At 44.6% G+C, this 12339-nt stretch overlaps 1 protein-coding gene across 1 annotated transcript in view; it reads left to right on the top strand.

Annotated features, from left to right (window-relative positions):
* Window positions 1–359: 359 nt before the first annotated feature.
* Window positions 360–12339, top strand: part of RUNX2 (RUNX family transcription factor 2) — a 135181-nt gene continuing 123201 nt past the window's right edge. Inside the window, exons 1-3 of the mRNA XM_055571282.1 lie at window positions 360–573; window positions 1266–1621; window positions 10481–10637. Of these exons, the coding sequence (XP_055427257.1) occupies window positions 558–573; window positions 1266–1621; window positions 10481–10637 (529 nt within the window). The 5' untranslated portion in view covers window positions 360–557. The remainder of the gene's footprint in view (window positions 574–1265; window positions 1622–10480; window positions 10638–12339) is intronic.

Genomic DNA, 12339 nt, shown 5'->3' with positions numbered 1-12339 from the left:
CTAAAACTATTTTGACAAGTGTCCCCTCCATCCCAATTTTTTGTGTCACTTAAGTGAAAAAAAAGAAAAAGAAACACACCCAAACCCTGCAAAATCTTTTTTTTCCCTCGGGAGCCGCTCCGGCAGAGGTGGGGGGGGGGTAGGGTGGGGGAAGGGTGAAGAGTGCTGAGAAGTCAGCACAGACGCTCAAGAATTTTCCTTCCTCCTCTCCTGAAGTTAAAACGAAAAATAACGACAGTCAGATCAGCCAGCGGCTCTCTGGCATCTCAGCTTCAATCTCCCTGGACCAAGAAGGGGGTTCCTTGTCCTGGGAGGAGAGGGCGAGAAGCAAGAAGACGCGACCCGGCGAGATCCCGCTAGCCCGGGGCCGCCTCTCTCGGCTTCCGAAGCTGCGCGCGGCGTCCCGGGGGCTCCTTCTCGTGGCCGGCGGGCGGCGGCAGCGGCTGCGATTCGTAGCCTCGAGATCCGTTGCCCCGAGATCCGCTGCCCGCGACTTACCTCCTGGCACCTCGAAGGGCGAGGGTCAGGGGAGCTTTGCAAATAGCAGGAGGGAGTGGATGCGAGGAGGTGGCGGTGAGAGGGCGAGAAGAGGAGAAGGGAAAGGAAAGAGCCGGACCGGGAAGCCGGGCTGGCAGCCGCCGCGGGAGGAATCTGAGTGCGCAGCCGGCGCGGGGGGAGCGACGGCCGCCGCGGAGGAGGCGGCGGCGGCAGCGGCGCGGGCGGGCGGGCGGCGGCGCGGACGCCTGCAGCCGGGTAGCTGCGCGCGGCGCGGAGCGGCGGTGGCGGGCAGCGCGCGGCGATACTGGCCTCGGGGCTGGACTGCTGAACCCACTGGGCTCCACCGCTGGACTCGAACTGGGAGGGGGCGCCAGCGCACCCAGGACGCGGTTCCCCAGGGGGCCCCACTCCAAGTTGCTGCAGACTGAAGCCTCCCGCCTGCCCGGGCCAGACACGTCCCGGTGCCCGTTCGCAGCTGCCACCCCGGGTGTTCCAAAGGCTCCATCAAGATCTGCGCCTCTCGGGTCTCCCCAACCGCCAAGCCGATTGCTCCGCAACGCCGCCGCTGGCTCCCGTCAGACTCCGCCCGGCAGTCGGCTTCATCGAACTTGATTTCTCACCTCCTCAGCCCCATCACCTCCAGCCCCTTTCCCCCCGTCTCGCCTCCACCCCCCCAATTTCCTCCTCCTCGCCCCTCATTTCCACCCTCCTCCCCCTCCCCCGGCCACTTCGCTAACTTGTGGCTGTTGTGATGCGTATTCCCGTAGATCCGAGCACCAGCCGGCGCTTCAGCCCCCCCTCCAGCAGCCTGCAGCCCGGCAAGATGAGCGACGTGAGCCCGGTGGTGGCTGCGCAGCAGCAGCAACAACAGCAGCAGCAACAACAGCAGCAGCAGCAACAGCAGCAGCAACAGCAGGAGGCAGCGGCGGCGGCGGCGGCGGCGGCGGCGGCGGCAGCGGCGGCCGCGGTGCCCCGGTTGCGGCCGCCGCACGACAACCGCACCATGGTGGAGATCATCGCTGACCACCCGGCCGAACTCGTCCGCACCGACAGCCCCAACTTCCTGTGCTCCGTGCTGCCCTCGCACTGGCGCTGCAACAAGACCCTGCCCGTGGCCTTCAAGGTAAGAAACTGCGGCTGCCCCCGGCCCCCCTCCCCCGCCCCCGGCTCAGCGCCGCCGGACCTGCCCGCAGGCGTCTCCGAGCCCGCGGGGGCCCGGGTCCCGACCCGGGAGGCCTCCAAGGCTCCGACCTGAGGGACCCCCGTCTGGCCCTCTTCCTCGCGATCCCCCAGCTGGGCTCGCCGCGTTAGTGGTCCCGCACGGATCCTTCCCTCTCCCACTTGTGCCCGCAGCCACCACCTCCGCCCGTGTCCCCTCTATCCGTTCATCACCCCTCGAGCCTCTCGGCCAAAGTCCCGACCCACTCCTCTGAGCCGATCTCCCCTCCCACAGGAATCCCCCGGTGCCCACTCTCGGAGCCGCCGCCGGGATGAACTCCACCCCGCCCCCCACTCCACCCGGGCGAGAATCCGCGGCGTTCTCCCCTGAGACTCCCGCGCCCCGGTCCCCGGCATCCCGGCCCAGCCCGTACTGCGGGCCGCCGCGCCGCCCCTTCTCGGGATTCCCCGGGCTCCTACCCTCTCCTCCCCTCTCACCCAAACGCCCTCCGCCCGTCTCGGCGCCCCCTTCTCTGACCGGCTTGTGCCTTGGCTGTCCCGGCCTCTCCCGGGCTCGGGGGCCAGTGTTCGTGGGGTGCCGGCGCCGGGCGTTCGCGCCCGGGGCGGGGCGCCGGGTGCCGGTTGCTGGCGGCGGCGCGTGGGCCGCATTACCGGTGTCGGAGAGGGTCCGGGCAAATTTAGGGACTTGGGGAGCAAGTGATGGGAAGGCGGGACGGGGGCGTCCTCAGCCCGCAGACCCGCGCCGATTCCCGCTACGGAGGAAGGCGGGGCCGCCGGGGTCGCCGCGCGCCCGGAGGCGGGGGAGCCCTGGAGTCCCGGGAGCCAGACCCTCGAATGCGAGGCGGCGCGGGACAGTGGAGGGGGCGGGGGCTCGCCGCGCCGCGAGGCTGAAGGGAAACCTGCGAAATGCCTTCGGTTCGTCCGCCTTGAAAACTGAGGTGACACTGTGAGATTTGCCTTATTCTTTCTTTTAAGGACTCAGACCCCAAAGGTCCCTCCCGCTTCTGAAAGGTCGTGGGAGGCTCGGGTCAGCGACCTGGGCGCCGAGGCAGTGACCACCCCCCTAGGCTGGAGAGCAACCCCCGCGCGTCCCTCAGCGGCCTCCTCGGTCCGCCTGGCCCGTTAGTTTGAGGGCGGATGTCAGCAGCCGGAGTCGCGGGCAGCGGCTCGGCAGGTTGAGGGTTTGAGGGTCCGGAGTCTCTGTGATGCAGTTGCGCTCCCCCAGCCCCCGGCAGCCCTTGCCCCCTCTCAGAGCGCCCCGGGTTGCTGGAGAGACAGGGTACCCAGGCCCTTCCTCCTCGAGGGATTAGGCGCTTGGGATGGAGGGGGCGGTGAGCCAGACGCGGAGGAGAGGGCTCGCAGAAAGATGCTTCCGGTCCAGTCTAGCCTCTGAACCCGCGAAGGTGGACCTGGGTCCCATGGGTTCTGGGATTGTGGAGAGCAGGGTAAACCAGGTCTTGGGGTTGGGTGGAGGGGGGAGGGAGGAATCCCGCCAGTTCCTCCCTTGTGGACCCTGGGGCCAGACTCCCACGGGCCACTGGCAGTTCCCTGTTGTTGACCACCCCCCTGCGCCACGCACCAATTCAGATTCCGTGTGTGGGTGGGGTGGAAGGAAAGAGGAGTCCAGGTCAATTAGAGCTGGTTATCTCGCTAGGTCTTCTATCACAGCAGGAATCAGAATGAATTATTATGGAAAGGGGATGTTGCATTCTGGGGCAAGTTTCATTTTGCAGTTGGCTCAAGAAACGTGTGTGTTTTAACCGTCCCATTTCTCCTTTTATAAACCACCCATTTTGTAGGTTAAGCGTTCCTTTCTTGAAATACGGAAAGCTCAGAAAATAGGTGAATCGTAGAAATGTGGATTGTCACGTGAGAGATATCTTTTACAATTCATCGTCCAAGGGTCCAGAATTTTCTAATTAGGCTTATGTGAGAGTGGAAATTTGTTCCCACCTACCTTTCCCTCCTCCCTAAATCCCCTCAAAACACAAACAAAAAGCCCTGGATGAAAACAGCAAATAATAAAAATAAATAGATATCATATATGTAAAATGCCAGAAGTCAGGATATGAAAAAATTAAGGCTCTAGATGTTTGATATTCTGCATTCCGTTAGTTTTGCTAAAAATGGTTTTAAGGTATAAATGTCTTGAACTATACTCTTGCATTTATGGTGCTGACTTGATTCTGAGCATTAATACTTTGACTAGAAAGGCTCTTTTTGGCACAAAGATAGAATGCAATTTAGTTTGAGCTGTCCTCAGATGTTTTGGCCATCTTTAGATTTTCTCATTACCACCCTTTAAAAATTATTTTGAAAATAAATTGCTTTCTCTGTTATTCATCATACTTATTTTTAATTATAGAGTAATTTTACTTTTAACCAGTAAACAAAACCATAGATAACACATGGCCATATTAAATTGAATGTTTTAATTTGTATTAACTGAAAGATAAATTGAATTAACATACATCTTGACTTTCATGTTTTCCCACCTCCCTAAACTTGTGTTTAACAAAATTCAAATAGTGGCAGACAGCTGACACCCACTCAATATAGAAGTTTTGTCTCTATTGAAAAAAGATGTGTAGATACTCGGAACATCCAGATTTTGACGATATTTTTGTTTGTTTTCATCTGAATGTTAGTAAAATCAACCTCTTTTTACCTTACTTTCGAGATAAAAGCCTGTGAGCGGTAGACTTTCTAGACTCTTGCGACATAATCAAATACATCTGCAAAGAAGAAGTAATATGAAGAAGTCTCAGTTTTAAAAGTGGTGACAGCAATTTGGCTATCATATTCAGAGCTATGTACAAAGTAAATTATAGTGTTGTTGGGTAGATAGCAGACAGGTAAATGTATTTAATATAGAACTTAATTGTTGAGAAGTCTGGTATTCAAATCAATATAATATTTATTGAGCCCATATTTTATGCCTGTGACACTGAGCTCTGCAAAGTAGAAGATCAGAAATGAATTCAGTAGACTGTGTTTTGATATGTTAACTTAAAACAGTGCTTCAAAATGATATTGGTAGTGTATTGCATTAAGACATGTCATGTACTAGCGTTGTTCATCTGATCTTGTTTTGGAATTATACATGAGTACTTAATTCATTTATACGCTGACATGAAAAAGTGCAAAAACAACTTGGATGCTTTAAACTACACCAAGTTGTTTATTAGCGTTATATTTTTAACAAAGTTCTGCAGTTTTGAAATGTTCAGTCCTCCCAGGTGTCAAGGAAATGGAAATAAATATTTTTAACGTTTTTCTCAGGTGTATGTCACTGAAAGCTTAAAATAGTTAAGGCATAACTATTAGAGGATCCCAGGCCCTTTCTGTCTTGGGTAGTTGCAGTGATGAGAAAGCGATATGCAAATTCGTTGCATTAGTTAATGGTCAGGTAGAAACAGTGGGGAGAACCTGTTAGCCCTGTAGCCAGTAGCGCCCTTGTAAGTTAGGAGTCTGTCAGCATTTTCATCCTGAAGCTTGGTGTTCAGGGTTCGTAGCTCAGTTGCTTTAAATAGCTTCAAGCTGAAACACTATGCAGAAATTTTAAGTCCAGATGTGTATTTTAAAGTTAAAAGTAGTGTAAGACTATTGCACTGCTTTAAGTTAGTGAACACTGCTCTGTATATTTACCAGGATCATATGTTTTTCTGGCAGTGTTAAAGAAAGAAAACACATTTTCCGATATATGATCTATTGCTCATAGTTAATTCTGCATGTTTAATAATACCTTTCAGTATTTGTCACAAGTAGGGTTTCAAAATGATGAAGCAATTTCTATTTGAAAATAATTTTTTCGACATCATTGGCCATTTTTCTCTTCATAAGCAAATATGTAGCTAATACCTACTTGACATAGTGAGTTGTATTTTCCTTACGTAATTAGCGATCAGATTTTATGTTGTGTCTTTTTAATGTAATTATACCTAAACAAAGAAAGCAGGTTATTAAGCCTGTTAAAACTTTGCTAAACCTACTCTGAGTTGCTGTGCAAAACTATGTACATCATAATAGATCTCAAGTTGTTTGAAGACAGACTTATTTTTGTGTTATGCCTTTAGATGCAAGAAAAATTATTTAAAATTCAAAATCTTAGGATTGAGTAAATATAAAACTTACTGGTAAGGTAATGGAAACAAATAGCTTTAGATGGAAAATAAATAAACAAAAAATTTAAAAAACTTATATTTGAAAACAGGCATGGTAAAATGTCATTCATTATTTTCGCCCCTTTGGGATTGCTGTTTTTATCTTTTTAGAATTCCAGAATATCCATTGTTAGATGCTCTAAATTGGCTTGATACATGGCTTGTGAATTTCTGGCTTAAACTGAAATAATGCCCATCAAATTTCTCTGACGTATAGTATAAAAATTAAGAAATGCTATTTTATATTTACTCTTTTCTGTACAGTTCAATCAGGTTTTTCTAAGTTCTAGGTTAGAGTCTAAAAGTAACTAATATTTGTGAAACTTTGTGATAGTTTATTTAAAGTTATCTTTACATAATTACCATGGAATAAAACTTTTCCTTTTTGCAATTACTCCCTGACCTTTCTTTTTATTCCAAAGATAGATTTGGTCAGATTCTATCTTGAAAAATAATTGTATTTCAATTTTGCTGCAAGTACAATGTGCCCAAGTGATATTGGTCTTTAAGAGTAATTGATTAGTGAAGACTTGACTTCTGTCTATGGAAATGTCATAAGCAATTTAAATTTCCATATAATAAGACCACAAAAACAATTTTAAGGGCCTGAGTTAATTCTCTATTGCTCGGGTTTCAGAGTAGCTCACAGATTTAGTCAGAGGAAGCCTCATAAAAATTTTCAATAGCGTTTTTAGAGTTAAATATCCTTTTACTTTATTTTTCACAAGCTCTGTATCATGTGATTTAAATGCTAGTTATTGTGAGGTGCGCTAAATAAAGGAACTTCTTTCTCTGTTCTGAAATGTCAGGACACAAAATTACTTCCCTCTTCCCCATGAAGTTTCTTGAATTGGTAGATTTTATATTTGAAAAGCACCTAGAAAAGTAACTGTTAAAGTTTCATCACAAGTTATTCTTTGCAGAACAGAACTTTTGTATTGGGTGGTGTGCAAACAAAATTTTGAGTGCTAAACTAACTAGTTAAAAAGTGATTTTTGAGTGCTCTCTACTCCTTAAAATGTTTTGCATTGCTTGGGTTTGGTGCAGATGAAATGTGTAAAAATTTCTTGATTCTTTTGGTTTTCTTTTAGATAAACACAGTTGAGAATCTCCAAGGGAAACTTTTTAGCTTCAGAGATCTACTTCTTTTTTTTTTTTTTTTAAATCCTCAAACATATAATTACACTTCTGATTGATATAAAGTCAAATATATTCTCTGTATCTCCCTTTTTTTCCTCAGAAAAACATTAGTCAATCTGATTTGGTAGAGTGAATAGCAAAAAAAAAAAAAAAAAAAAAAAAGAAAAACCAATAGATTTAGCTACTAAAATAGAATTCAGCCAAAACAGGAAAAGTTATCACTATATCTTGTTAGTTAGCACTTTTTTTCCAGGCCAAGTTGTAAGCCTCATAGAAGACTCACACAATTTGTGATGACCTATTTGTTTTGTTATTAAATGTGATACATAAAACATACCATTATTTAATATGGCCATTATTATACTGCTTAAGCAAAGAAAAATGGATTTATGTATTTCACTCTTAGGGATCTTTTCTTTCATATTTTCCCATATTGAATCAATTTTCCTTTTCTTCTAACTAAAAAAAAAATCCATTATATTAAAAATATGCAGTAAAATAATAATGTCCCAGAGCTCTAAAAAACCTTTATATTGGGGCAGATTTCTTCACTTTTTTTCTGAAAATTTTGCCAGCCTGGAGTGAAACCCATCAGCAGTACTATATCTCTCAACAACACCAAAAAACATCTCAGGACATGAAGTAAAGAATTACATATTGAATTGAACCCTTTAAGGATGCTTATAAGGAAAACCCTGTGTTTAGCACACAGCCGACTTGGAACAGAAGTTAGCCTGCTCATCTTACTAAAAGCACATCATTATAATTATACTCTATACTTATGGTATATCTTCTACATTTTACAGACTTTAAAAAATTATCTCCAATTTATATTGGAAAACTGTAGTTTCAGGAGATGAAGTTACTTGCGATCATGGCAGAGGGGTAATAGAGGTGGGGGGAAAGACGAGGGTCTCTTGATTTTTGGTGCATTAATTCTCTTCTAAAGAGTTCAACTTTTCTGCCTTCATTAATACACTTACTGGTTCCATATTTACTTTGACATAGAAAGCCACACAGCAGGTGTTAAAACACAATATGCTGAGTGTAAAAAATGTCAAGCATTCAAATGAATACTGGCAAACACAGTCAGTTATTTCACTATTTTTCAGATGTGCACATTTTGGCCTTGTGAATTTGAAAAGTTGATGAGTACTTTGCCCCCGTCAGGGGTACAGCATTACCTGGGTTCAGTAGCCACTTGAGGCACTAGATCAAGTATGCAGGAAGGAAGTCATGCCCTCATGGGATTTATCCTTGACCTGGGAGACGTCTCAGATTGAATAGAGTAACCGTATATTCCGGGTAAAGGACAGTGGGCACGATTCCCTCTCCTCTGGGATGGAAAAAGTTGTCAGAAAACTAGTTTGGAGCAAGGGCATATTGCCTCTAGCTGGGAGTGCTGACTCAAACTTTCACTGGTTCTCTCACGGACTGTTGGTGGTGGGACGTGATGCTCTTTATGGAGCTCTTTCATTTATTCATTTCAAAAATATTTATCAAACACTTACTCTGTGCCAGGCACTGCTTTGGGAGCTGAGCACAGAGTGGTGAACAAGGCAGATGAAGGCCCCTGCCTCTTATAATTTCTAGTCTCATATAATCTGGGCCCCTAGAGAGAGTCTCTTAGCTTTGGGCTAGCATATCAAAGGGAGTAAGATGGTCATTCCTATATGTACATTGAAATGAGGATTATTTTGAGTACAATGGGATGCTATAGAAGTGGGTTCTACAATTTGAGGACAGCTTTAAGATTTTAAAGCAAAAGGAGGCATGGATTTCCTTGGTGGCTCAGATGGTAAAGCGTCTGCCTACAATGTGGGAGACCTGGGTTCAGGATCTGAGTCAGGAAGATCCTCTGGAGAAGGAAATGGCAACCCACTCCAGTACTCTTGCCTGGAAAATCCCATGGATGGAAGAGCCTGGTACGCTACAGTCCATGGGGTCACAAAGAGTCGGACATGACTGAGTGACTTCACTTTAAAGGAGGCGTAGAACTGAGAAACAGCCTAAAAGAACAGTAAAGGTGAAAAAATATTGACATTTTTTTTTTGCTTTTTGTTTGTTGAGTTGTTTCCCTGGCTGGAGCCAAGGGCAGAGAGGAGGGGTGTTGGAGCAGCCTTCCTCGGTGGGGGAAAGGCAGTTCTAAAGTATAGTGATCATGTCTGTTTCATCATGCTGTAATAAATCTGCTTTAATGAGAGTTATGTACGAATTGTATTGGGGGCACGAAATTAAATGCTTTGGTTTGCTTTATGGACATCTCGACAAAAGAGGGAGGAACAGAAGGATGAGGGTAATATTTGCCAGACGGCAAGCACACATGGGTATTGTCATTGGAGGGTGCTGGGGTTACTGTAGTCGGAGCCATGGCTTAGTCACCGCAAGGGCATCTGGAAGCCGAATGAGCAAGAGATGGAAATCATCTGAATATTATAGGATCCTGGAAGTTAGCTGCGAGAAAGGATATTATTAAGAGGCAGGCCCTTGGTAATAGGTTTAAGAATAGTGTGTTTTATGTATGACAGCAAAGACTCTGCACTGACAGTCCCTTCCGGGCTCCATGTTAATCAGAGGCACCTATTTGCAAGTTAGCTGACCCTGGTTAAAAGTGTGTTCCCTGGCAGCAGTGAAAAATGTTTATTAGCCTCAAAGGCTGATTATTCTGGATCCTGACTTCCCCGAGTTAGTCGGCTGCAGGTTAACTGCTGAAGATTAAGGAGGCAAGTGTGACATTCCAAGATGGCAGATAGGATGAGACAGAAGTTTGGCTAAAGGTGCATTTTCTGTCTGTACCACTCATGTGTCAGTGATCATTTTCAGCCGGTTACATGTCTTTATTCCTGTACCTAGACTTTAAGCTCATGATAGCTTTGTATATTCCACTGGGTCCCACTCCAGAGTGGGCACTCTATCATGATTTGCAGTGTGATTGAATGCTGAATATCTAGCTCAGAGTAAGTTGATGAAATGTAGTTCTGGATACCATACCACATTTAGACTTCCCTGTAGTCAGGAACTGTAAGGTTTCCCCTAAATGTCTTATCCCATAGAGCTGACCACACTTCCTTTTTTGGGGGTGGGGGCGTGGGGGCTGTGATCTGGCTGAGACCACACCTCATGGAGCTCCAGGCTGCAGACAGGCAGTGCCTTAATATGTATGATGCAGTCTGCACATGGGCCATCAGCTTTCCTTCTGTGGTATAATTCCTATGGACAACTTAACATGGGGATTTAATAAAAATGTACATGTATTCTGTGAAGAGTCCAACAACAAATGAAGGAAACTTTTGCATGCCTTTGAAATGGGTGGGCCCTGAAACGTTGGTCTGTTTGAAGTGGCATCCGAACCCGTATGCAGATGCCTCCGTCCTGTCTGCCATTCCTGGACTAGAGCACTAAGTCCTGATACAGTGCATCCTTTATGATGAGACTATATTCTCAGTTCTTCAGTTTTTCTGAGATGCCATTATTGCTGCTATCTTTCCTGTTTTATGTAGGTGGTAGCCCTTGGAGAGGTACCAGATGGGACTGTGGTTACTGTCATGGCGGGTAACGATGAAAATTATTCTGCTGAGCTCCGAAATGCCTCTGCTGTTATGAAAAACCAAGTAGCCAGGTTCAACGATCTGAGATTTGTCGGCCGGAGTGGAAGAGGTAGGTCTCTGATTTTTCATATGGATAATGGAATAAACACTTTAGGATCCTCTGATGAAATGTAGGCTAAGTCTGTATACAAATCAGCACCTTCTACTGAATAGAATTACTGAAAGTTTTCTTTAAATACGTCCAGATGAGGTTGAGTGTTTTAGTGAGTACTCAGGCCTTTTTCATTTGTTTTATGATATTGAAAATTCAAACAATGTTTTCAGAAGGACCAGTTCCTAATTTCACTGGGTGTGAGCATATGAGGTGGAAGGAAGAACAGTTGGAGATTCAAGTTCTGAGTTATGAGGAGCCAAATAACTGAGTACATTCAGTGGCAAAGGGCAAAGAAAAGGGAGTGCATTGGATCAATTTCCTGGTAATATCAATTTTGCTCTAAGTTGTAGCAAGGACAGCTAGCATAATGCTCTTCACTTGTCACATATGTTACCTCTGTAGGATTTAATTTACTCTTATAGGAACTTATTTAAAAATCATAGGCTTTTATAGAAGGCTTTTCATTTGAATAAGTGAATAATGTATTACTTATGTTAGAATGACTATGTGGAATTGCCTAGACAGATGAATGATTGGGACTCTAAATATTTCCACATTATTTAAGAGTTTCCACCATCCATACCCCCCATTCAAATATTAGGAATCCTTAAAAAGATCATAAAAGAGAAAATAATCCCTTTTAGGGTTTTCATAGCTGTTTCATAAATGCGGTTAATATTTTTTTTAAAAAGTCTCAAAGAAAACCAGTATTTTGGCTTTTATTTACTTATTCTATGGCAAGACTTTTAATCATCATTCATTAGAAGTTTTATGTTCATTTACTGATTGATTGAATCTGACATTTCCATTTTAAGTATTTTGATGAGAAGAGGGAAAATAGACCACTTTAGGACTGGAGTGAAATAAATTATAAATAAATTATAAAGACCTGTGGAATGACTTCAACCCAGGTTTGTGTTAGGAAATGAGAAGCATCAATTTTTAAACCATGTCCAATAATTGCCCTTAAGTTTGGATCAGATGTCAAATTATTACCATCGTAAAAACTTGATAAGGGAAATTCATGCAAGACTGTTTCCGGTGAGTAGTTTTAGTTTACTTTCTAGGAACAGGGCCAAGAAGTTGTACTTTTTAACTTAAAAAAAAAAAAAAATGATACATGCTAATGAGATACTGTCACTGAAGATTTGAAATAAAATGAGAGCCTCTGGTAGAATCAAAACTCAAGGGGTTATCTCTGCATCAGGTATAGTTCACTTTCATTAAAAGGAAAAGAAAGATACATCTTAGTCTCACTCTTGACTGATTAGGTGTAAAGTGTTTATGAGTGTGTATTCATTTTTCCCCTCAGTTACTGTGCAGGCCCACTGTACAATTCAAATTTCTTTTTTTCTAGTAAGAATCAAGAGAAATTTGAACATGATGTATCTTCTGAACCTGTATCTTCTGAAGGGCATCTTTCTTCTAATGTAATATTACTTTTAGTATTTAAAAGACCAGGCGCTATACATCATTTTACAGACACAAACTAGAGTTTTCATTTATCTTGCTTTTGTATGATATGGATGCTGCATAACTTTTCTCTGATCAGTTTGAGTAGAAACTATGGCAAAGTGATAGTGTACTTTGTAAACCCTCAACATATTTATTTAAGAAACTTCAAAGAGAAACAAAGGGTGTGCACTGTTTTACTATA

This window comes from Bubalus kerabau, chromosome 3, assembly GCF_029407905.1.
Source record: "Bubalus kerabau isolate K-KA32 ecotype Philippines breed swamp buffalo chromosome 3, PCC_UOA_SB_1v2, whole genome shotgun sequence".
Taxonomy (NCBI): Eukaryota; Metazoa; Chordata; class Mammalia; order Artiodactyla; family Bovidae; genus Bubalus; species Bubalus kerabau.
The sequence above is the reverse complement of the archived record's forward strand: the minus strand, read 5'-3'. Positions and strand labels throughout refer to the sequence as shown.